Below are 26480 nucleotides of genomic sequence, written 5' to 3'. Positions count from 1 at the left end.
GGTAGTTCTTTTGGGGGGGAGTTTTTTGTTAGGGTTTTCTGTTTTTATGGGAGTTTTCTTGCTGGGGAGGTTTGTGTTTTATTTTGGTTTTCTTTTTGTTGGAGCTTCTTTTCTAGAGGGTTTTGTTTTGTGGGGGTTTTCTTCTTTGCAGGCTTTTTTGGAGGTTTTGTTTTCATGGGGGATCTTTTTCTTTTTGGTGGGGTTTTTCTTCTTTTCATGGGGGGTTTCTTATTTCTGCTGGAATTTTCTTTTCTTTGGGATTTTGTTCTATTTCTGGTTTTTGTTTTTGTTTTTCTTTTATGGGGTTTGTCTTCTTTTTGTTAGGGTTTCTTTCTTTGGGGGGGTGGTTTCTTTTGTTGGGGTTTCTTCTCTGGAATTCTTTTATTTTCAGGGGCTTTTCTTTTTTTGGACATTTTCCTTATTTTTGTGTGGGGGGTATTTTTTTACATTAGGTTTCTGTACTTTTCATGGGGTTTTGTCCTTTTCATTTGGGTTTTCTTTTTCTTGGGGTTTCCGTCTTTTGGGGGGTGGTGGTTCTTTTTTGGTGGGTTCTGCTTTTTGTTGGAGTTTTCTTTGGGGAGGATTTTTCCTCCTCTTGGAGTTCTCTTTGTTGGGGCTGTCTTCTTTTTTTTTTTTTTTTCCTTTTCTTCTTTTGGATAGTTTTTCTTCTTTATGTTTGGGTTTTCCTTTGGGGGGTGTTTTCTTGTTCTTGTGGGTATTTTTTCCTTCTTTGGGGGTGTTTTCTTCCTCTTTTGGGTCTTTTCTTCTTTGGGGTGTTTTCTTCTGCTTGGGGTTTTCTTCCTTTTTTGGTTGTTTTGTTCTCCTTTTGGGTGCTTTCTTCCTTTTCTGGGTGTTTTGTTCTTCTTTTAGGCATTTTCATCTTTCAGGTGTTCTCTACTTTTGGGTGTTTTCTACTTTGTCTTGGTGTTTTCTCCTTCATCTTTGTGTTTTCCTCTCCTTTTTGGTGTTTTCCCCTTTTTTTTCTTCTTCCTATTTTTTTTTTTTCTTTTCTGGCCCAACTTCTCAGCTAGCTCCATCTTCATATGCTTTCCCAACTGCAGTGCACTTGTGACCCCCCCATGTTCTAACTGGTCTGGATAGAGAGAAGCAATTGGTGACCACCTGATGCACCTGTAGACCCATGGCTCAGGGCACTGACTCACAGGGTGTCTTCCCAGGTACCATTTCATGTGATGTCACCACCACCCCATTTTACAGGTGGGGAAACAAAGGCCCCAGGTGTGAGGGTGGAGGGCAGGCTGGTAGGGCGGGTGGCATGCCAGCCTGATGAAGCCAGTCTATAGCTTAGCCAGCTGCTCCTGGAGCTCATGGGCCTGGGACAGCATGCACATGGTGGGGGCATGGGGGTGCTGCTTGCCTCAGAGCCCAGCAGCCTGCCCCAGCTCCAGCAACCTCTCCTCCTGCTCCTGGTTCAGGTGGTCCAGACTCTCATTGTCCTTTACCTGAGCCTGCAGCTGACCCACCAAGCTCTCCAGCTGCTCCTGCAGCTGCTCAGCCTCCACCTGCAGCCACCACTCTTCCTTGCAGAGCCCTGCTGGAGACTCCGGGGATGGAGGCTCAGCTGAGAAAGGAATTGAATGATAAGGGCCTCTGGCCTCTGGAGTTGCAAAAAACCCTCTTCTTGACCCACAGCTCCTAACTCAGTCTCCTCACCCCAGACCATGTCTTCCTAGCTGATAGTTTCTCATGCCCAGATGATGATCAATCATTCAAACCACTTTCAAATAGAATTCTTCGCATTCTTATGCTCAAGAAAATGGTGGGTGGCTGACAATGAGCACTCCACCCCTCTTTGCAGACAGGGACACTGAAAGCTCAGATGAGCAGACCTGCCATCTGCTGGCACACACCTCTTTCTCTTACCCCCATCTGTTCCCCAGCCATCCCAGCCCAGCTTACCTGTCCACCTGCTTACATTGGCCAAGCAGGTCTCCAGCTCCTGGACCTGACTCAGGCCATTCTCCTCCCTCAAAGCATGCACCTGCCCAGAGCACAGGAGCATGAGCCACAAGGGGGAGGAGCTGCAGAACGGACAGGCTGCCACCTTCCTCTCTACCCCCAGCCCCATAAAACCAAAGCCCTGGGCAAGCCAGTGGCTCACTTGGGAGAGTGCGGTGCTGATAGCACCAGGGCCATGGGTTCGGAACCCATATAGGGATGGCCGGTTAGCTCACTGGCTGAGCGTGGTGCTGACAACACCAAGTCAAGGGTTAAGATCCCCTTACCAGTCATCTTTAAAAAAAACAAAACAAAACAAAAAAAACCCCAAAGCCCTGTGCTGCAGCCACTCACTTGTTGTGGCAGGAGCTTGGATGTCTTGAGCCGGAGCTGCAAGGCCACCTTCTCCATCATGGGGACCTGAAGCTTCCCCTTCAGTTGGGACTGGTGATACCTGAGGTGCTCATAGTTGTTCCTATGGCCAGAGGTGGTAAAGAATGGAAAGAACAAGGAAGAGAAAGGACCACTTCGGTGATCAATGCACCAACTTTGACACACAACCAGATGACCATGGCATGGGAAGGGGACCCCAAGAATGAACAGCCACAAGTGCCAGTCCAGAGACTGGACATGAATTGCCTGAGACCACACATAAGTCACTGGCACAGCTGGGGCCAGAGCTTGTCTCTGCACATGTCCAAACCTGTGCATCCACCTCATCATGCTCACCTGTACCCTCCCACCTCCCACCCCATCACCCGTGCTGAGGCCCCCCCCAGACCTGCCATCCACCTTCCCCCTTCTACTTGTTGTACTCCAAGTGCAGGTGGAGAGCATCTTGTTCTTTTATCTAGTCATGGTAGGACTGCAAATACAAAAAGGTGAAGTGAGGATTCGGCAGGGAAGAGATGTAGTTGGGGCATACTAACACTGACACCTGTAATAACCATCCAGCAGTAATGTTTCCTCCCCCTGAATCATGCTTGGCATCTTTTTAAAGGCATTTGCAAGGAAAGAGATCTGATTCACTGCTGGCAGACAAAGGCCCAGGGAAATCAGGTCATGTTGCCATTGTTATGACTGTCATCACCATCATTTGACTCTGTGTTGAGTGCATCACCAGGCACCATGCTAATGATCCACTGAATCCTCACAACTACCATAGGAGAGAATTACTATTATCATCTCCATTTTGTACATGAAATACGAAGTATTAGAGGCTAAGAGCTAAGATCACTTACACCTGGGATGTGAACATCTGGGTCTATCTAATTCTCTAAGTCTGTTTTTCCCCCTGGGGGTGGAGGCGCGAGCATGAGGGCAGGTGGCTGGGTGCACCCTCTTGGCCTCCTTCTGCCATGCAGAGACAGCAGGCAGATTCCTGCAGCTCTTTTATCTGCTCCTCATGTGAGCACAGGCAGCTCACCAGATGGTCACACTACCCTGGAACGACAGAGGTCAAGATGGAGCCCAAAGGACTCCCCCAAAGGCCTGCCAAGGCACCAGTTTGAGGGAGGAAGGGTGCCCAGATTCACACCTGCTTTCTGCCAGACCGCATGGTGAGCATTGGCCAGGGCTCTCTGTAACCCTGCCTTTTCGGAAATTAAGACAACAGTGGTTCGAATCTGAGCCTTTGGGAGAAAAGCAAAACAGGTGCTGAGGGAGAGGGAAAGGAAGGCTCTCTAGGGGATGTGGAAAAGGCCAGGCTATAGGGAGTAATGACAGGGACGCCTGGTGAGGGCAGGGGCTGGGCTGCTGAGGCGGCAGGGATGGCTGAGACGACTTTGGTAAGGGGAGTCAAGAGGCACAGAGGGGCAAGCCCCGTGTGCCTCAGAAGTGACACAGAGTCCTGCCCCATCCCACCATCAGAGGGGCCTTGGTCTGGGTCCAGGGCCTCCAGCCCAACATGCTATACCTTTCTCTTGGCCACAGCCAATTTCTTCTGTCGGGTTTCCTCCAATATGTCAGGGCAGGGAAAAGGAAAGAGAGGCCACATCACCATCATCCAAGCACTGAACGATCACTTCCTTCAGCTAATGGTACAGATGTGCAACTGAGCCAGAGCCAGTGGGAGCAGGTAGTACTAGGCAACACTGCAGTGGGCGTGGCCTCAATGCTCCCAGTACAAAAAAGATGAAGACTAATGGAGGAATGGCCAGAACACAGGGAAGGGTGAAGTCACAATAAAAGCTGTGATTGCTGGCCCCGCCCACCCCAGGGAGGGGCCCCCTTTGGGGAAATGGGTGGGGCTCTCACCTGGTGCCCAGGCAGCTTCTGTGTGACCTTACATGGAGAATGTCACAGAATTCAAGGAACCTGGCAGAGCAGAGAGCCTGCTGTCCAGCCGCTGCCCTGGACCCTCCTGTGCCAGTTCAACCACTGACCCAGGGGCATACAACCCCGGGACTCAGGAGATGGGCAATGAATGGACAACAGGAGGAAGTGTAGCACTTCACAGTCCCTTTCCAGACTCCTCACAGCTCCGCCCCAGACTTTCTCATCCCAGAAACCGCCTCCAAAGACCCCCATCCAGTCCTCCAGATGCTTCTCCACTCGCCCCCTTCCTCGAGGGTCCCTTCACTGATCCTGGGAGTGTAGCTGCCCCCTCCCAGCTGGGTCTCATCTAGGTCACTCCTGATTACCAGGTGCTCCTCCTCTCACACCCCACAGCACCCCCTTCCTCCCAGCACGGGCTCTGGGTCTCATCAGCCTTTCTCCTCAGATGCCTTAAGACCAAACTGCAGGGGCTAAAACTATAAAACTCAGAGAACACCACATAAGTGTAAATCTTCATGATCTTAGATTAGGCAATGGTTTTGTAGGCATGACATCAAAAGCACAAGCAACAAAAGAATTAAAATGGATAAACTGAACATCATCAAAACTAAGCACTTCTGTGGTTCAAAGAATGCCATCAAGAAAGTGGAAAGAAAGTGAAAAGAAAACCACAGAATTGGAGAAAAATTTTACAAATCTTATATCTTAGAAGCTTGTATCCAGAATATATATATAAAAAAATGATTACGGCTTGATAATAAAAGATAAATATACCATTTTTTTAAATTAGAAAACCATGATTCAGATTTTTTGCTAAAGAAAATATACAAATGGCCAACAAGCACATCAAAAGTTGTTTGACATCAGTCGACATCAGAGAAATGCAAATCAAATCCACAATGAGATAGCACTTCACACTCACTACCTTGGCTATAATCACAAAGATGCATAAAAACAGTGTTGTAAAGATATGCAGAAATTAAAACCCTCACAGATGGCTGGGACAACTGTATAATGGTGCAGCCACTTTGGAAACAGCCTGAAATTTCCCCAAATGATTCAGTGTAGAGTTATCATATGATCCAGCAATTCCACTCCTAGGTATATGCCAAGAGAAATCAAACTGTGCATCCACACAAAACCTTGAACACAAATGGTCATAGCAGCATTATTCACAATAGTCCAAAGGTGGAACTTGCCAAGTGTCCATGAATGATGAATGAATAAACAAAATGTGGGACAGCCATGTAAATAAACATTAGTCAGTCATAAAAAGCACTGAAGTACTGACACATGCTACAACTTTGCATGAACCTTGGAAACATTATGCTAAGTGAAAGGNCACACTTTAAATGGGTGAATTGTATGGCATGTACATTATATTTCAGTAAAAGCTGTTAAAGAACAAATGTGCCATAACTTCAGCTTTTCATTAGGATATAGATGTTGCAACAGTCCGATGCTCAACACAATGACTAAGAAAAAGCCAGATAAAGTATAAAAATCCTATTTTTGAAGGCATAACAGAGTTGTGGAAACAATAATTAGATGAACTTGAATTTCATAAAGAGAGAATTCTAGGGCAGGGTTTTTGTTAATTCTCAGTAGGGACTGATGATCACATTTGGTCCACACGGGGACAGAGAAACCAGGGAAGTACTGGTTGGTCACTCACGGTTGGTGCTGGTGTGAGAGATCACACAACTCGAAAAGCACTGACTGATGTTTGGGGGGTCCCAGTAGTCAGTTTCAACCCACCCCATCCTCTTACCGGGTTCTTGACTCCACCACAGGAAAGAATTCAAGAGTGGAGTCACAGGACCAAGTGAGAACAGGTTTAACATAACAAAGAAGAGATACAGATAAGAGAGGAGAGAGAGAGGAGAGAGAAGGGGGGAGGCCTAGCTCCAGAGACTGAGAAGGGCCACACCGAATTTAACACAAAAGCAAGAAATGCACACTTAAAGTTCAGTACTGAGTGCAGGCTGGCTTAAGATAGTGAGAAGTTGCTCTCTAAAGGTAAGTTTGATACAAAGAGAAAGAAATACACACTCCACAGGCAGAGTGCAGGCTGCCTCCAGGAGAGTGAGCACCAGCCCTGCCTTCTGCTGGGATCTGGCTTTTATAGTTTCACTGTCTAATAAATATTCAATAAAAAATGTGGTTCCCAGCTGTGTAACAGTCTTCCACATGCTCAGCTGGTCTCTTCTTGGAGCATGCTCATTGGTCAAATCCTATCACAGGCACCAGACGAATTTGGGAATAATCTGTGCTCTCTAGCTCCTGTAGTGGAAGGTCATTCAGCTACCAGGGTTCCATAACCCCTCTCTACTGAGCATGCCCAGCCACTGGATTTGCATAAGTCAGCTCTTTGTGGTCTCATTTTCCCCATGTTGGTGCTGAAAATAGGTCTAACTGGCAACAGCAGATTTTCTCTAGGGGTGGGCCTAGACGAGGGGCCTGAGACCTCCAGGAGTGGCTGGAAACCCAGACACATGTCTGGAAACCTAGACCCAGGGAAACTGAGTACCTCCTGTCTCATGATGTGGTTGGTGTTTCCTACAAGACGTTCTGTATGTTCTGGAGATGAATGTAGAGGACTGAGGAGCCAGGCCAAGGTTTCCTAAAAGTCAGAGTAAAATCTTCCTGAATCTCAAAGTGCTTGGGAGATTATGTTTCCCCAGAGGGACAGGGCTGCTGATTGGTCCCTCAAGATTTTTGGCAAATTTTAATGCTACAGGATGTGCGCTAAAGAAGCAAGCTGAAACCTCTAAAGGTCACAGGTGGATTTGTCACAGTCTTTCATAGTTGACCGGTGACCCACTAGAATTTCCACCCAAATCCCTGAAGGTCCTTCCCTCAGGAAGAGGGAAGAACCAGAGTTGGATAAAATTTATTAAACCTGCATATGCGTAATTGGACTCACAGAGTGAGACTAGAGAGAAAAGGGTGTAGAAGCAGTCATTGAAGGTGTAATGGCTGAGGATTTTCTAAAATGGGTATAAAACATCAATCCACAGATTCAAGGAACCCCAAGTAGATTGGCAAACCCCAACTGGGAATAAAAAAGAAAAGAGGACAAAATCATTCTAAGGTCCATTATAGTTAAATGGCTAAAACATAGCAGATGGAGTCAAATATCTTAATGACATATAAGTGTATGAAGCAAATTCATTCCCTTATATGTCACTGAACATATTAAATATATCATTTAAAATATTTTAAAGCTACTCATTCACCATTAGAAATTAAGAGGATAATAACAAACCTAAGAGTCACAGGAGAATGGATATATTAAACATAAAAAAATGAAATCAGATTATCAGGATAGGGGACAACAGCAGAACTGACAGATTAATAAAACTGAAAGCTGGTTATTTGAATAAAACCCCAACAAAAACCATGTATTCACTTTCAATGTTTATTGTAATTAATTAAATTTGATTCAAATAAAAATGCAAAAATGTGAGCATGAAAAAAAATGATGTGACTACGGATACCAAGGAAACTACAAAAATAATGGTAGCCATAGAAATTTTAATGAAAAAGAAAGTTTTCTTGTACAGTATAAATCATAAAACTTTACTAAGGGCCCCCGTGACATGGCCTGAACCGCTGCTAAGGGCCTCCCTGGCCTTAACTGGTCTGCAGCTATTGGCCCCACTGCCCTGGCCTTCTGCTAAGGGCAACCTGGTTTGACCTGGTCTGCTGTTAATGGCCATATGGGTTTGGCCTTTCATGCCTCTTAGTGCCCCCTGGCTTGCCCTGGCCCTGTGGGCCCTCTGAAATGGCATGGCCTGATTTTAAGGGTACCCTGGATTGGCCCGGACTGGTGGTAAGGAGCACCATGGCCTGATACTATGGGCCATCCTGGAAAAATCAGCCAGCCAGTAAGGGGCTCCTGGAGTAACTGGGCCTGCCACTAAGGGCCCCCATGGGCTGTTTTAGCCTGGTACTAAGGTCTCAAATAGCCTAGTGCTAAGGGTTCCCTCTACTGGGGGACCTGAATTGGTGATAAGGGCACCCCTGGCCTGGCCTGGTCTGCCACTAGAGACCCTGTCACCTATCCTGGACTGGGCCTATGAGCACCCTGGCCTGGCCTGACCTGTCACTAAGGGTCCCCTTTGTCTAGTCTGCCCCTAGGTCCTATCAGGCTAAGCCTGCCTCTAAGGGGTCCTGTGACCTGGCCTGCCATAAGCCCCCCTGACATGGCCTGTTCCTAGTGGCCCCTAGCCTGGCCTGCCATTAAGAGCAGCCTGTGACTATGGGTACCCTGCCACTAAGGGCACCCCAGCATGGCCTGGACTGCAGCTAAGGGACACCCTGGCTTAGCCTTGCCTGGCCTGCCACTAAGGAACCCCCTGACCTGGCCTGCCAATAAGGACAGTCTGCCAGTGATGATACCCTGCTGCTAAGGACCACTCTGGCCTGGCCTGCCTCTAAGGGTCTCCCAGCTGCTAAAAAAAACCCTATGTGACTAAAGGCCCCCCTGCAATATGAGCCCTCCTGCTCTTGCCTGCTCCCAGATCCCCCCTGGACTGTCCTGGCCTGACTCTAGGGCCCCCATAGATACCTCTCCAGCTCCTAGGGCTCCCCTGGCCTCACCTGACCTGCCCCTACAGCACTCCTGGCCAGGCCTATTATGTCCCAAGGGCCCCTCCATGCTCTTGCCTGCCACTAAAGGTGGCCTGACATAGACCACCCTTGACAGGCTTGCCCCAGGGCCACCCTGGCCTGTCTTGGCACTAAGGGGCCCTTTGACTGGCTTGGATGACCACTAAGTGCTCCCGTAGCCAGGCCTCACCTACCACTAGGGCCCTGATGGCCTAGAATACTGCTAAGGGCCCTCTGTCCCTGCCTCACCAAGGGCTCCCTGGCCTGGACTGGAGCTAAGGATCCCCCCTGGCCTGAAATGCCACTAATGGCTGAACTGGTCACATCTGCGGCTAAGGGCCCACCTGTCACTATGGGCCATCCTGACCTGGCATGCCCAAAGGACCCACTGGCCTAGCCTGTTGTAGGGTCCCTCTGCCACTAAGAACTCCTTTCTGCTAAGGGCCTTCCAGGCCCCCAGGCCTGACCTGCACCAGGGCAATCCTGGCTTACCTTGGTGCTAAGTGTCTCCTGGGCCTGGTCTGCCCAAGGGACCAGCTGGACTAGTCTGCCCCTATGAACCCCCAAGCCTGTCCTGCTGGTAAGTGTATCCTTCTTCTTTCTTTTAGTTTTTTTCCTTTTGTTTTTTCTTTTTCTTTCTTTTTTTTTAAAAAAATATTTTTCTGTTTTCTTTTTTTTTCCTTTTGCTTTTTGGGTTTTCTTTTTTTTTTTTTTTTTGCATTTCTTGGTCTTTGTTTTTTTACTTCCTTTTTTTTGTTTTGGATTTCTACTTTTTGTGGCTTTCTTCTTTCTGTTGGGGTTTACTTCTTTGGGGGAGCTTCTTCTTTTGGGGGTTTTTCTTCACTTTGGGGGGGTTCTTTTTGATGGGGCAGTCTTTTGGGGGTTTTTTTGGTCAGTTATTTTTCTTTTGGGGGGGTTTATTTTTATGGGTTTTTATTGGTGGTTTTTCTTGTTTTGGGGGGTTCTGATTTGGAGGGATTCTTTTGGAAGAGTTGTCTTATTTGGGGGGAGGTTTCTTCTTTTTAGGGTTTTTTTGATGAGGTTTCTTTTTGTTGGGGTTTTCATCTTTTCTTGGGGTTTATTCTTTTGGAGGATTTTCTTTTGGTTTTTCTTTTCTTGTTCATTTGGGGTTTTCTTTGGGGGGGAGGTTCTTCTTTTGAGGGAAATTTCCTTTTGTTGGGGTTTTCTTTTTTCTTTTTCTTCTTTTTGTTGTTTTTTTTCTTTTGGGGGAGTTTTTTAGAAGTTTTTCTTTCTGTGAGATTTTCTTTTCTATGGGGGATTTTTCTTTGCATTTTCCTTTTGAGGGGTTCTTCTTATTTTCAGATTTTATTCTTTTTATGGAGGTTTTCTACTTTTGTAGGGATTTTCTTCTTTCATTGGGGTTTTCTTCTTTTGGGGGGATTTTTCCTTCTGGGAGGTTATCTTTTTTTTCTTGTTGGGGGGCTTTCCTTTTTGTTGGGGTATAGAATATAAAATTTTACTAAGGGCCTCATTGGCCAGGCATACTGCTAAGGGTACCCCTTCAGCTATAGGAACCCTGACCTGGCCTGCTATTAGGGCCCTCCTGGCAAGGTCTGTAATGCCCCTAGTGCCCCCCTGGCCTGTCCTAACTTGAAGCTTAGGGCCACCTTGGCCAGGACTTGTCTGATGCTTAGGGGTCCATAGGGTCCCCTTAGCTTGGTCAATCCTGCCACAAAGGCTACTCTTCTTCTGGCCTGCTGCTACAAACCCAACTGCCCAATGCTTTCAGCTTGACCTGCCATTAGAGCTGCCAAGGTAGGTGAATTGTATCAGAATGGGCTGGATATTATGGAAGGGCCTTGTAGGCCTTTTTGTGGGTCCTAAAATGTATTTCAGTGTCAGAACATGTACCCAATTTTGCTTCAGGAAACATGATCACTGACAGTGTATACAATGGGCCTCCTAAGAGAGTGAGAACCCTTGAATGTGTTCTTATCCCAGGGGACTGTCCTAAGTCCATTTAACAGGCTCATTTCCTATCACATCCATCACAGTTCTCAAGTTCTCCCTACCCTGCTACTTCTGAAATAGGAAAACAACCTCTCCGTTGTTTTTTTTGTTTTTTGTTGGTGTATTTATTGCTTGTTAGGACACATATTAACCTTAACAACAAATATGCAAAAGCTACCAAGATAAGTTGTTTTGGAAAAAAATAAGTAAAAGTAACAGCTGTCCCCAGTCTTGACTGAATGTGCACTGTAGCCAGGCCTCAGCTTTTACAAAGTCCCTCACCTGGGCCATCTCACAGACTCACTAAGTTCTGCCAGCAATTCCACCTGGTTCCCAACCATTCCCCAGTTGGCAAGGTTTGTCTACCACAAGTGACTCAAGGAGGTTAGTTTACATCTCAGCGCAAACTCACAGTGTTTACTCTGCTTGGGAATATCCTACTACTTGAAGTAGGAAAACCTGCCAACATTGCATTACATGCTGCCTCAAAATAGGAGCTGACCTCTAGACTCTCCAAGGAGTCCCAGTGCAAACATGTTATTCTTTGATTTACCTGGATGTGTCCAAGCAAACCATTTGAAAACGTGGTCCCATGGAGGTGCACTCTCCTCTACTGGATCATTTCTACCAGCACATAAACACCCTCTGGTATCTCCCAGCTGAACAATAAAAATAAAAATACCCTCTTCTCTTTGGCCCCAAATCCACCTCAGCCAACAGTCCATTCTCCTACTCCCATCAGAGCTGCTGTATCTGTTGACCCCAGCTCCTCACTGGCACTCACACTAGGCTTTCTCCCAATGCTCCACATGGGCTGCTCCCAACAAAGACACTAATAACCCCACAGTGACAGATCCAATGGTCAATTCTTAGTTCCCTATTTCATTTTACCAGCATTTGATGCAGCTGTTCCCTCCTTCTTTTTTTTTTTTTCCTTTTTGTCTTTTTTACTGACCGGTAACGGGATCGCAACCCTCGGTGTTGCACCTGCACCGCGCTCAACCAGTGAGCGGGAACCGGTCTCCGCATGGGATCCGAACCTCGGCGGGAACGCCGCCATGCTCCCAGGCGGCGCACTCTCCAGTGCGCCACTGGGCCGGCCCATTCCCTCCTTCTTGAATTCTTTCTTTACAAGCTTTCCGGACACCGTCCCCCCACCCCACGAACACCCTGTCTTGCCAACTTGCTCCTCCTACAGTCTAGCCCACCTCAGTGAATGGTGTTTCTATTCTTCCACTGTTCAGCTGAAAACCCCGGAGTCATTCCTTACACCTCTGATCTGCTCCTTCCTTATATCCCAGTGCACCAGCAAATCCTATGTGCACTACTCTCAAAATATATCCAGAATGCAACCACTTCTCCCGGACTCCACTGTCATTGCATGGGCCCTCACCCCCACTCTCACCAAGGTACTGCAGCTGCCTCCTGAGTGGTCTCCCCTGCAGGTCCCTGAGAGAGCCTCTGAAAATGCAAAACCAAGATTGCAGGCTCTGCACAAAACCCTGCAGCACCTCCCCACTTACTCAGAATACAAATGAAAGCCCTTCACACCTCCCTGATGCCATCTTCTTCTGTCCTCCCCTAGCCACTCTCTCACCACTGGTCATTCCCTAAATGGGCAGGCACAGGCCCACTGCCCACTGCAGGACCATGTGTCTGCTGTTCCCTCCCAGACATCAGCTCAAAGGCCAGGCCTGCCTGATGGCCCCCACTCACCTGCAGTCCCTTCGCCTTCCTGTTCATTCTTGTCCCAAGGTGCTCATGACCACCTAGCATCTACCACTGCATTTTTTTCTCTCCTCCCTCTGGAAAGTTCCATGAGGGCAGAGCCCTTGCTCTGCTCATTGCTTTATCTCCAGTGCTTCCAGCATTTCCTGGTTCATAACAAGAACCTGGTAAATATTTACTGAATGAATAAATGTATAAAAGAACTTCATTTAGATAATTACATCTGTGGGTGCTGCTAATGGGTGACAGTTAAGGTTCTAAGAAAGCAGGAACACAATCTGCATCATCAAAGGGTGATGACAAAATATTCCTATGGCAAATGCACACCACAAAAATACATTAGGAAAACACTAGGCTCAATGAAAACATACAGTCCAAATACAAGTTAGAAACTTACCTTTTTCATATGATGGTATGTTCTCTTGCAACAATTTGCTAAGCTGCAATGTATTTATTTGTAAAAATCTCAACTGTTCTCTCATTGGTTTTCCTTCAACAACTGGGAATAAAAGACTCCCTACACTGTCTTTTGGAATCAGCAAACCAAGTCCTATTGCTAGTGTTGCAGCCAAATCAGTCTGTTGGACATGCTTTGGATGTCAGAGGTCACCTAGAAAAAAGGAAACATTTTAAGTAACAGGCTCATGGAGAGTGGAGGATGGTAGTCATTCTTGAATCTGACCTCCTACAACTAATGAAAGTCAAATTACCCATCTTTGGAAACCACTCCATGTAAATTCATACAGAAATCACCCCACTGCTTTCTGTGTTAATAGGTTTACTGAATGACCATCCTACACTTAGGACAGGGTCTTCCCTAAAGTACCTTGCGACACACTGAGAGAGAGACTAATGCAATATGGTGTGGGTTACAGGGCATGGGGTGGGCATGGAGGCAGCAAGTAGTCTGGCAGATGCTGAGGGATGGTTGACAGCCAGCCCATTGAGAGTGTGATCTCTGGCAGCCCTGCCCTTCTGTATTCAGAACATCCCAAGCTCTGCTCTCTGGGCACTCACACACTCTTATGGAGGAACCTGAACCTCTCAGTGCCTCCTGAGTGGTAGAAGGTGCTTCTACCTGGGAAAGCAGAAGGAAGCTGGGTTCAGCTGGGCCAGGTGCTATAATCAACTTGGACAAGACACCTGCCTATCAACCAAAGCTCTTCAAGCCCCAACAGTGGCTGGCCATCCTATTAACTTCTTGCAAGGAGTATGACTGTGGTGTGACTGAGGACACTGTGCTCAGGCCACTGCTCTGCCACCATCCAGTATGACCTTGGATGAGAAACTCAACTTAGTGGGAGTTTTCTCAACTGTAAAGAGAACCAGGCCTCACACCCAGAAGCTACAGTGCAGGTCTGCAGGGTGCCAAGAGGCCACAAGAAGGTATTCCATGTGAGTCTCTCGGATACTCAAGTGTGAGTCTATGGAGATTTTACTTTGTGGTAAATTTTGGTTGTATAGAATTTTTCTTTTTAATTTGGTCAAATTTATTAATCGTTTCTTGACCAACCCTCTAATGATGGCTTTTGGGTTATGATTAGAAAAAACTTTCCACTCCAATGTTGTTTTCTTCCAGTACTTCTTTCTTCTAGTATTTACTTACATTAAGTGTTCTGAACTGAAAAAACAAAACAGCAAAACAAATCCACCTTAAATTGCTTTTGGCACTGCACTGTAATGCTGGCATCGTTATTCTGAGACTGTTGTGTGTCTACTGTGGGATGAAGCAAGAGTCACTATGTAATATCCTATCCTATCCTATCTGGGGCTGTGACAACCAGGATTCTAAGCTTGAGAGGAAGAAAGTACAGATGACAGATCTAAGAAGTTAATTTCAAAGTTCTGAATGTGAACTTGAAATATCAACACAAATTCAAGATCGTCTTATCTTTAAAAAATTTCCTTGCTCTGCACAGAAAATGACTAACCCAGTATCAGCAAGCACCTCTGGTCTTCAAATGCCCCATTCCACTAAAAGGAACCAGGCCTCTTGGAAAAGTAGCTGATCAAAGGTCTCAAGAAAAAAATGTGCATGACAGCCTGGAACACCTTGTAGACCAGAGAACAGTAAAGCTAGCAAAGACAACTAGGATCTACCAAAAGGACTCAGGCTTTAATATGAAGATGCTCCCACTGGCCAAAGATGGGACAACTTGAATATTAAAAAGAATACTATCTACAGTGAACTGAAACAAACTAAATATGCTTAAATCCATGAGTTCATAGCGTTTTTAAAAGAAGAACAAACTTAACTGGTCAGATTTGAAGGATGCTAGTGAACTCATTCATTCATTGATTTGAAACTAGTAATTAAGTGGGAAGTATAATCTCTCATTTATCCTGTCTCTCTAATATAAATGACACCAGTGGGTAACCAAAAAGTAGACAGGGGAAGATTTTCTTTGTAGAATTATCCTGGCTACTATGGTTTGAATGCATCCCCCAAAATTCATGTGTTAAAAATTTGATCCCCGACAGTGTTAGGGGGTGGGGTCTTTGGGAAGGTGTTTAAGTCATGAGGGCTCTGTTCTCATAAATGAATTAATACCATTATAAAAGGACTTGACAGAAGGAGTTTTGTTCTTTTTACGCTTCTTCCTTCCACCATGTTAAGATGCAGTGTCCTCCGTTCTGGAGGACACTCAAGGCACCATCTTGGAAGCAGAAACCCCTACTAGATGCCATCACCTTGACCTCGAACTTCCCAGCCTCTGTAACTGTAAGAAACAAATTTCTATTCTTTAAAAATTACCCAGTCTGTGGTATTCTGTTATAGCAGCACAGACTAAGACACTGGCTAATTAATGAAGAAAGAATTATAGAATTAAAACATCACTATTTGCAACCTCTACTAAATTAATGGAACCAGTTGACCAATGGTTACTAACATCGCAGTAAAGCAGACAGCCAGATGTTATGTCCTTCCTGTTAGAAGTAGCCTTGCCCTGCCCAGCCCAATCCAAACCAAACTCAACCAACAGGATCTGAATCTGCTCAAGCCTTTGGGTCATAGGAAATTTACAGGATGGAGAGGCGATCTTAGCAAACAGTGCCGAGAGCAAGAGGCAAAATCCAGACTGTTGGAGACTCCATAGGAAAAATAACTAGGTTTCTTCAAAAAAATAAATTGTGGTAAAATAAAAGAGGTGGGAGTTGGGGACCTATACATTAACAAAGACTTAAAAGACACATCAACAAATTGGTGTATGGATGTTATTTGTATCCTAATTCAAAAAAACTAAAGAGAGAGAGAGAGAGAGACAACAGAAATTTAATACTATTTGATGATATTAAAGAATTAATACTATTTTTAAAATGTGATAATGGTATCAAGATTATGGTGTGTGGGGGGGGGGAGGGGGAAGTACATACCTTTTAGAGATCTGCTTCCAAACAATAAGAGAGAAGGAAAATGAGTGTGGGCATAGATGAAATAAGATTGGCCATAACTGGCCAATAATTGTTGAAGCTGGGTGCTGAATACGGGGGGTTATTATGATATTTTGACTACTTTTATATGTCTGAAATTTTCCATATTAAAGAGTCTTTTAAAGAGATTGAATGTTTGGATCTGTAATTTACACTAACTTAAAGAGTGAGGCAGAGATAAAGCATTGCTTTTTCCAGAAGGTTAGCCAGGTGTGCTAACATTATTAACCGACTGCCCTATCTTTTCTTCACTAATCTGAGATGCTGCCATTATCACCAAATCTCCGTGTACACTGGGGTCTATTTTTGGCCTCTTGATGTTGCTCCACTGAATGGTCTGACCAGTTCTTGCCAGCACAAACTGTTTTAGAAACTGTAATTCTGTGATGCAAACACAGGGCAGGCCAAATAACAGAGTGGATTTTATCCCATAGGCAATGGTACACCATTAAAAAAGCATAAGCATTTCAGAAAACCTTCCTTGCAGTCTGGCGGCAGTCCTTCCACCACCTGTCTCCACCTCCACTTGCCCTACTACGTCTCTACCTTGGCAATCTTTTAAAACATTCAGTCAACAAATATCGATGAAATGTACACTATGTGCCAGGCACTATTCTAGGCTTGAGGGACAGAACAGCATGTATAATAAAACAGGCAAAGTCCCTGCCCTCATGGAGCTTACATTCTAGTAGCCAGAGGTAGACAATAAAAGACATCTGTTCCACCCTTCATGGAAGCCCAGGAAGCGGCAAGCTCTACTTCCCAGACCCATGCTTCTCATATGAGGAGGTGAGGACTCTGGCAGTGGGCAGTAGCCGGCTAGGGGTACACGATCCAATACTGTTTATTTTTCAGAATAATAAACAACTTAACCCTTATTTTTATTAAAATAAGTGACAAAAATCTGCATGTGTCTGTAAGATAAAACCAACCCTTCAAGGAACAACCAGGACTGGTGGTGAGCAGCTCTAAGGACCAGCCTGCCAATAAGACAGGTGTCACAAGTGAAAACCATAAAGCAGCCACAACTACTGTTCACAGCCTCGGAAACTGTCTAGGAGCATACAGCAAAGGAAGAAATCTTTAGGCAAGAAAATCTACTAAACTTTGGCATGAACTGCAAGAGTCTATGGCACTTGAACCATGACCTGCCCCCTCCCTGACCTCCCATGTCTGTGGTGAGTGTGGCCCAGAATGCAGGGCTCCTTCTCCTGCCAGCTGCCAGTAGGGGGTTATGTTACCTCCTTCTCATCTTCCCCTGGAAAACAAGAGCAATCAGCTGGCAATTAGTGGTGTTTAACAGCTGGGTACAATAGCAAAAGAGGCAACAGCTTCACAGAGCAATCAGAGAAAGACAGTCAACAGCTACCCTGCTAACACCACTATCATCTTAAGGAGTCTGTGCACATGCCCCCAGCCAGGCACTCAGGAAAGCAACAGCGGAGACTTTTCTAGAATAGTCCAGTCAAGTCACTAGACAAATAAGCAAGCAATAACAACAAGCTCTGGAGGGGGAGGGAAATCAGCGTCCAGTCACTACAATATGTTATTTAAACTGTTCAGTTTTTACCAAAAACTTATGAGACAAGTAAAGAAACATGAAAGTGTGACTCAAACACAGGAAAAAAGCAGGCAACAGAACCTTCCTGGGAGAGGGCCCAGATGTCAGATTTAATAAATAAAGACTTCAAAGTAGCCATCATAAATGTGTTCAAAGAATATCTTATCAAATAGAGAATATCAAATAAAGAGATAAAAATTATAAAAAACAAACAAATGCAAACTCCAGAGTTGAAAAATATAATAATTAAGATGAAACATTCACTACAGGGGCTCAACAGATTTGAGCTGAACCAGCAGAAGAAAGAATCTGCAAATTTAAAAATGGATCAATGAAAATTAAACAATCTGAAGAAGAGAGAGAAAAAGTCTCAAATTTGTTGAAAAACATTAATTTACACATCCAAAAAACTTACTGAACTCCAAACTGGATAAACACCAAATACACAGACACATGATAGTAAAAATGCTAAAAGACAGAGGTTAGCATGCCAATTAGATTAACAGTTGACTTCTCATCAGAAACCATGGAGACCAGAAGGCAGTGGGATAGCATATTCAAAATGCTGAAAGAAAAAGACCATCAACCAAGAATCTTGTATCCAGCAAAACTATCTTCCAAAAGAGAAGGTGAAATAAAGACATCCCCATATAAAAAAAAAATAATAAATATATGTATATATATATATACACACACACAATTCATTTCTAACAAACCTGCCTTACAAAAATACTAAAGGAAGTTCTTTAAGGATGAAAACAAGTGACTACAGAGGGTAATTTGAATACGTAAAAAAAAAGCAAAGAGCATCAGTAAAGATAATTACGCAATTATAAAAGACAGTATAAAAGCATATTTCTTCTCCTTTCTTCTCTGAACTGATTTAAAAAGTAATTATATAAAACCAATATATATTAATTATGTTGTTGATATATAACATATAGAAATTCACTACATTTGACGATAACAGCACAGAGGAAGTAGGTGGGGGCACCGATGTATTGGTGTAAGAAAATGACACCATATGATGACATCTGCCAGTACGAATACTTGTACACAAATGTTCATAGCAGCATTATTCATAATAAACAAAAAGTGAAAACAACCCAAATGTCATCAACTGATGAATGGCAAATAAATATGGTAAATCCATGCAATGGAATATCACTCAGCAATAAAAAGGAATGAAGTCCTGATACGACTTGGATGAACCTGGAAAAACGTCACTGTATTAATCTGTTTCTGTTGTTTATAACATAATACCTGAAACTGGGTGATTTATAAAGAAAACAAAATTTATTGCTTATAGTTTCAGAGGCTAGGAAGTCCAAAGTCCAGGGAAAACATCTGATGAGGGTCTCCGAGGTGGCGACAGTGACCCACGGGTCTCACGTGGCAGGAAAGGATGGAGCAGAGAGAGATTAACCTCTCATGTGCTCTTCTCTTAAATCCTTCAGAACCACACCTATGACCATCATTTTTAATCCATTCACTACTGCATGGTCCTACAATCTAATCAACTCTTCAAGGCCCATCTTTCAATTACTATAACAGGATTTCCCACCCCTTAACACTGTCACAGTGGGGGTCAAGTTTTGGGGGGACACTCAATCCAAGGCAATCATTCTAAGTAAAAGAAATTGTACACACATGACCATATATCAAATGGCTCCACTTAAACAAAATGTCCAGAAGAGGCAAATCTATAGACATAAAAAGCAGATTAATGATTGCTGAAGGCTGGGGGAAGTGGAAGGTGACTGCCAAAGAATATGAGGTTTCTTTCTGAGGTAATGAAAATGTCCTATTTTCAATGAGCACTGGGCAGCCCTGTGAATGTACTAAAGAGGACAGTCCTGGCTCATAAAATGGGCATAATGAGGATAAGGAATACAACAGTTCTTAAAAAACAAAACAGAACCAATCATCAGAACTGAGGCTGGGCTTCCAGTCAAGATGGTGGAATAGACAGTCCTCAGCATCACTCTCTCCCACAAATCAAACAATCTACAACTATTAAAAAACAACAACAGCCGAGCTGGGGCTGCTAGAGCACAGGGGAAGAGGAGGAGAGACCTATGGAGTTCATGAAGGCAGGAGAAGCCACAATGAGAGAAAGAAAGGATCCCTCCCACCATTTTGAACCCCAGCCACTTCAACACTGGAGCAGGTGAGTGCACAGAGCAAGAACTGGCAAAAGTCACAACTGTGCCCTTCCTATGAAGTTGCCTGGAGGCAGCAGGGAAGAAGAGAGTTTTGGTGGCCCCCAAGCCAGTAGGACCACTAATGGGGTTCCTGTGGACCCACATAGGAGTGAAGAGCCACAGACAACTGAAAAAAGGAGCAACTCAGAGGCCAGTGAGTCGTCGCAAAGGACTGGCACATGGCCCATCCCATGGGAAGTGTTTGGTGTGTGAGCAGTGGGGGAGATGGGCCCACCAGGAGAACACTGGGGCACAGCACTGACAGCTGATCCGCCCTCCAATCAGCACAGAACCACTCAGTGGAGACTGGTCAGGAATACAGAATTACAGGGGGAGCAGTTTGCTGAAAAGACTCAGGCCCAGACCAGAATTTCCACACAACCCAGGTGTACCAGACCTCACAAGACCCAGAAGTACATATAAGGTCAAGAATTAAAACCTGAGCTACACAAAAAGCCTTCCCCATGGAAACAGCAGCAAAGCAGCAATTTAGTTCAATCACAGGGCTCAAGTGCTGGTCCCTACAGGAAGTTCCCCCATTTTAGAAGTAAGCAAAGGACAACAAATTAGTTCCAGTGCAGAGTTTAAGTGGTGGAAACAGCAAATAATCCAACATAGAACTGAGAGAGAAAACAAAATACCCACAGACAAAGTTTGATATTAACTAGTAAAGGTCTAACACCACCAAAGAATACCTATAAAACCTAAGAGGACTGGAAGCACCCTGGGCTCCCAAGCTAGGGAGGGGTGTATTAGTACATTTTGTGTTGCTATAACAGAAATACCTGAGACTGAGTAATTCATAAAGAAAAGAAGTTTATTTGACTTACAATTCTGGGACAGCTGCATCTGGCACGGGCCTCAGGCTGCTTCTACTCATGGCAGAAAGTGGCAGGCAGCCAGTGGGTACAAGCAGATCACATGGTGAGAGGAAGTGAGAGAGAGAGAGAGACACAGAGAGAGAGAGGAGGTGCCAGAGTCTTTTAAACAACCAGCTTTCATGGGAACTAACAGAGCAAGAACTCACTTATTAATCCCCCCACCTAGGGAGAGCATTAATCCATCCATGAGGGATCTGCTCCGATGACTCAGTTTACAACACTGCCACACTGGGGATCAAATTTCCATGAGTTCTGGGAGGACAATACATCCAAACTCCATCAAGTGGGAGGACCGTAGGCATCAGCCATGCACTCCCACAACCACACTCAGCCCAGTGACAGCCACTAGGCTGCCTGCTGCCAGAAGCACCCTGGCTCCCGAGCTGGGGAGGTGGGGGAGCCGACAGCCTCAGCCACACCTCCCTGACATCTGCAACCATCCCAGTGACAACCACTGAGCCCTGGGCTCCTGAGCCAGGTCAGTGGGGAACTGACAGCCTCAGCCACACACCCCTGATGTCCACAAACAGCCCACTGATGACCACTGAGCTCTGCTGGAAGCACCCCAGGCTCCCAATCTGGGGCAGTGGGGGCACCAACGGCCTCAGCCATACCCCCCCCAACATCTTGCAACCAGCCAAGCGATGACCACTGAGCCGCCCCTGGAAATGACCTGGGCTCCCGAGCTGAGGAGCTGGGGGGCTGAGGGATTCAGCCACACCCCCAACACCTACATCCAGCCCAGAAACAACCGAGCTGCTGCTAAAAGCCCCGTGGTCTCCCCTGCTGTAATGGACGGAGGGGCCAAGGGCTTCGACTATGCTCCCCTCCTTCCTCCTCTTCCCACCATGTTTCCCTCCCCCTTCCTCCTCCTCCTCCCTCCCAACTGCTCTGCAACATCTGAGAATGTAAAAACAATAGTAATATTAATAAATAAATAAATTTTAAAAAGTAAAATGAAAGGGGCTGGATCACTAGTAGAAAGAAAAAAAACAAAGAACCAAGGCTGGCTGCTTGAGCAATATTTGCAGGCGGTCTGCACACATGCAGCTGCCATCAACCTTCCTGGCTCTGGTTTTTTAAATACCCACTTTAGAGATGAAAACATCAGCACTTTAGTTAAAAAACAGCCCTGACATTCCTATAATTTTTTTAAAAAGCCAACTTAATTACCTCTTTTCTTCCCTAGTTTATAAGTTCCTCAAGGGCAAAGGGTGTGTCTGGCTCACTCTTGCATATGTCAGCTGTGCCTAACACACACTACCTGGCTTAGTATAGGTGCTCAGTAAACCTCTGCTGGATGAATGGATGATGGATGGATGGAAGAAAGGGTGTTTCTCGTGTGGGGCCCTCACACGCCAATGTTGCTCTGGATACAGTGTGTGGTGAAATGCGGGTGCAGAAAGCTGGGTACCATGGCTCAATATGTGCACACTCACTGGAAGACAGGCTTCCAGCCTGGGCACCCAGGAAAGAGTTTGGTTACAAGAGCCCAATAATGTATCTTAGGAGATCAGACATCCAAGAGGAGGAAGCTCTGCAAATGGATAGAAGGAAACAGGTGGAGATACTTCTTCAACCAATCCTTACTTAAGTGGAAGAGTCATTCATTCAGCAAATATCTTTTGGCACCTCTCATGCATGTAGTGATGAGAAAACAGACATGGCCCTGCGCTCACCTAGCCTAAAGTGTCATGAGAAGGCAGATATTACATGGAGCTCATAAATAAGTCTGTAATGATAAATGCTGACAGAAAACATGGGGTGCTATGGAAGAGTGTTGGGGGAATGTAATTCAGTCTCAAGGGTAAGTGAGTGACATTAGCTGACACCTGCAGGAGGGCAGTGGTCAGGACCTAGCAAGAGACGAAGGGTGTGGCTCAAGACAATGCCTCACGCAGGGCTTCTTGCCTTATCCTAAGTCCAGCTACAGAAAGCCTTTCTGTAAGGGGAGACTGGTGATGGAACAGAACGTGGGGAGCCAGGGAGGCAGAAGACAAGAGGAAAGCGTGTGAACGGTAGTACCATTTGCTGGCATGGAAATAAGCATGGCAGATTTGGGGAAGAAAAAGAATTTGGATGTGAAGCTTTCACACTTGCTCTGTGTGAGAGACCCAAGTGGAGGTGTCAGGTAGGCAGCTGGGCAGACAGGGCTGTAGGTCAGAGGAGTGAGACAGCTGGAGGATGACTCGATGGGTGTGGGGCCACTCACGGTGGTTACAGCCATGGAAGCAGATGAGACCATCTCAGGAGGGAACACAGAATGAAAAAAAAAGGCAGCCCAGAAAAACTGACCAGGGAGAGCCAGCTAAGCCAGCAAAGAGGGTTAAGAAGTCAAGAAGAGAGGACAGAGGAAAGCCAGAAGAACGTGGGTCCCAGAAGCTATGGGGCCAGCAGTGCTAAATGGTTCTGAAGGGCTGGTGAGAACAGCGCCAGAAAGTGTCCACCGGGCTCAACAGTGTTGCAGAAACAACTGCTGAGCCCACCGTGAACATGTCAGTAAAGTGTGGAAGGTAAGGAAGCCAACAGGACCGCACACAGATGGCCATGAGGGAAGGAGTGTCAGAGCGCAGGCCTCAGAGATGGTGGTGTGTGGGGTGCGTCTGAACACGCAGTGCAGTCCCCAGCCAATCCTGCCCTGACTGGATCCCATGAGCCTTATTAACACCGCTATTCAATACATGGTTTTAAATAATAAATACTTTTTAAAAGTTTAGGTATTTATGCTTCCTGCAGTTCATATATATGATTCAGATAACTCTAAGCTACTGGCAATTTTTTTTTAATAGTTCCAGATATCCAGGCAGTACCATTCATATAACAAAATTCCTACAAAGAATATTTGTATAAGAATCAGGGAAAGGGCTGCAAACTCCAAATCCTGACTGCCCCTTGCCCCACAAATTTCCATTCTCACATTGCTCAGGATATTAAAACCAGACTATAGAAAACAAATAAAATACGGTTTTCGAAATGTTATTAAACATTCCTAAATTCTCACCAGGTTTCCTTTCAAATGCACAACTGATTAAAATCAGAGATTATGTTCAATTCCTCTATGGAAGAGGCCCCATGACTTCCTGTTTCAGACATGCCATTATCACCACAAAGAACCAGCAAACTGGGCAAAAGAGTGTCTCTCTCTCTTATAAGGCAGAGAAAAAGTATTTCAACTGCATTCAGACTGAAGACAACACAATCTTGCTAAGAAAACAACTTTAGCCTTTAGCTTTACTTTACAAATAGCAGCTCTCAGTGGACCTGAGCTCACTTAGGCAGTCTCACTTCTTCTGGGAAACATGGGCAATGTGAGACTCCACTCCCACAGCACACTCTAGGTGCCTCACCTTAGAGAGCAGCGAGGTGTGGATCTTCATCAGGATGCTGTCCATCTCGCTGAGCTTCCGCCCAGTCAGTGGGCTGTTGGGCCCAAAAATGTGGCCAATGTAGTCCAGTCCTAGGTAGTGGAGGATTAACATGTCCCAGTCTCCTCTTTTCAATACTTTATCCAAATGCCATGTGGCATTGTTATCCACCTTTAAAGGGGGAAAAGAACATATAAATAGCTCACCTATTTTCCTTTATCTTCACTCCCCAAGGAAAAAGTGGTAGTCACTAAATTTAGGGGGTTATTTCAGGCAACAGACTCATGGGAGTTAAAAGACATTAAAAAAAGCTGTCATTAAAAATAAATAAATCTTAGCATTAGACTAAGCTTTTACTAATAGGTTATGGATAGAACATGCTATACAGAGAGCTGGCTATGGACAGAACATGTTACACAAAGAGCCGGCCAGTTAGCTCAGCTGGTTAGAGCGCAGCCATATAACACCAAGGTCATGGGTTCAGATTCCTGTACTGGCCAGCTACAGAAAAAAAAAGAACACATTATACAGATAATTTAAATGAGTAAGGGCTGTTCTGACAAGAAATTTTTTTCTGTGGGATCACTGCCGGGCTTAACTAAAGCTGAGAAAATGAGCAAGTTAAATAGTCCCAAGTTGTCATGAGGTAACCAACAGCAAAGGGCAGTTAACTAAAGACAGGACAGTACCCAGAGTTAAAGCAACCAGCAGGACAGGAAAGCCGAGGCCATCTATGTGTATCCTACAAGGAGGCTGTTCTGGGAAGGAAAGAGACACAGCACTCAACAATCACATTTATTTCTGAAATAAGCACATCATAAAGGGATTAACAGTTGAGCAGCCCAAGACAGAGCCATTACCCTGGTCAGCCCTGACCCCTCAGCTAGCCCATCTCCCTCCCACTAAAAAATCTACTACAAAGAGAAATGTTTCCAAATGGTGCCATATATAATATGGGGAAACTCAGTCATTACTGAAAAGTAACTGCTGTATCTGCACAGGCTGATGTACCCTTGTAAACTGCAGAAAAGGGCATGACTGCATGCAGGACTAGCCGGACTGCAGATGCTTGCCAGGCCCAGCAAACTGAGAGGGGAGGCTTGTCCATCCCAATGCCAAGCATACACATGCTGGTGTGCTCCTGCCTCTGCCCCAGCATCGACTTTCTTTTTTTTTTTTTTTTTTTTTTCCTTTTTTTGTCTTTTTTACTGACCAGCAACGGGATCGCAACCCTCGGTGTTGCGCCCGCACCGCACTCAGCCAGTGAGCGGGAACCAGTTTCCACATGGGATCCGAACCCTCAGCAGGAGCAGCGCACTCTCCAGTGCGCCACCAGGCCGGCCCACAGCATCGACTTTCTAATGTACGGGTCTCATCCTGCTCTTTTCCTTGCTGGAAACTGCACCTCCCAGGACAGGGCTGGTGCCCTCAGGACAAGGCTCTGCCCAGCTCACTGCCTGCCCTCACAGCAGGATGATGACCCACTTCCTGGAGAACCAAACAGCCCCAAGGATCCCACACAAGCTGTGGAATCCTACAGTTCTGCTACGTACAGATGCTTCCACCCCATTTTGTCCACTTGGGAAGTCCCCACTCACTTGTCACAACTTGGCTCAAATAGCTCCTCTGCTGTGATGCCCTTTCTGATCCTTTGTACCCCACAGTGGGTGCTCAGCTGTTCTAGGCTCACTGATTACATGTGTGAATAATTTTTACAGTCTCTCTGTACCACTTCCCATAAATTAATAAAAGCTATATACAAAATAATACTACCTCTTACTAAGTAATGGCAGTGCCAGACTCCACCTAGTATGACATATTTCTCTTATTTAAAAACTGACCTCTGTGTAATCTGACACAAAAAATGAGGTTGATCCATCATATTCCACAAAATGCTTTGGGAATAACTTAACCCATGTTTCATCTCCATAAAACATTATTCTTTTCCCAGCTGCTTTTGCCTGTCTTATCATGTTGTCTTCCAGTAGCGCAGGAGAATTGAAGTTCCTGACAACATCAATAAAGCCAGGGAAGCTCCCTGTCATCAAAGCCTGCAGGAAGAAACATGCAAGAATTAGACCACAAAATCCAAAAGTGTGGCACAAGAGAGGTGCTGAAGATCATTTTATGGATGAATCAGGTGAGCATAAAACTAGGGGCATCCCCAGTACTGGAGGCTGAGTCAATGCTAGGATAGCAATTAGAGTAAATGGGGAAAAGCTACACACAGATAGATTCTGGGCAAAACAGCAAACAATAATGAAGACTTAACCGTATGTAAGAATACTCATGGCTCACAGCAACCCTCTCAGCTGATGAGAGGATGAAGGAAGAGGCCAGGGAGGGCCAGGTGGCAGCAGGAGCCAGAGAAGCAACCGCGGATTAATAACAGAGTTGAAGCAAATGGTGAAGCACCGTATGCATCAAAAACATGAACCTGTGTGCTTAAACCCATTTCAGCCTCAAATCAGCTGTGCACAACAAGCAA

The 26480-nt window shown here is 45.4% G+C and overlaps 1 protein-coding gene across 1 annotated transcript; it reads right to left on the bottom strand.

Annotated features, from left to right (window-relative positions):
• Positions 1-1463: 1463 nt before the first annotated feature.
• On the bottom strand, positions 1464-26037 carry LOC103606569 (GPI ethanolamine phosphate transferase 2-like; the record flags this gene model as incomplete). The annotated part of the gene is given in 9 exon segments (XM_008591145.1): positions 1464-1582; positions 1921-2002; positions 2314-2434; positions 5657-5711; positions 12947-13159; positions 23629-23668; positions 23670-23766; positions 23970-24163; positions 25834-26037. Coding segments are annotated over 9 exon segments (1125 nt in total), but the record flags the coding sequence as incomplete, so codon positions are not given.
• Between the last annotated feature and the right edge of the window lie 443 nt (positions 26038-26480).

The sequence above is a fragment of the Galeopterus variegatus genome, unplaced genomic scaffold (genome assembly GCF_000696425.1).
Source record: "Galeopterus variegatus unplaced genomic scaffold, G_variegatus-3.0.2 Scaffold6701, whole genome shotgun sequence".
Taxonomy (NCBI): domain Eukaryota; kingdom Metazoa; phylum Chordata; class Mammalia; order Dermoptera; family Cynocephalidae; genus Galeopterus; species Galeopterus variegatus.
This window is presented reverse-complemented; position numbering and strand designations above follow the sequence as displayed.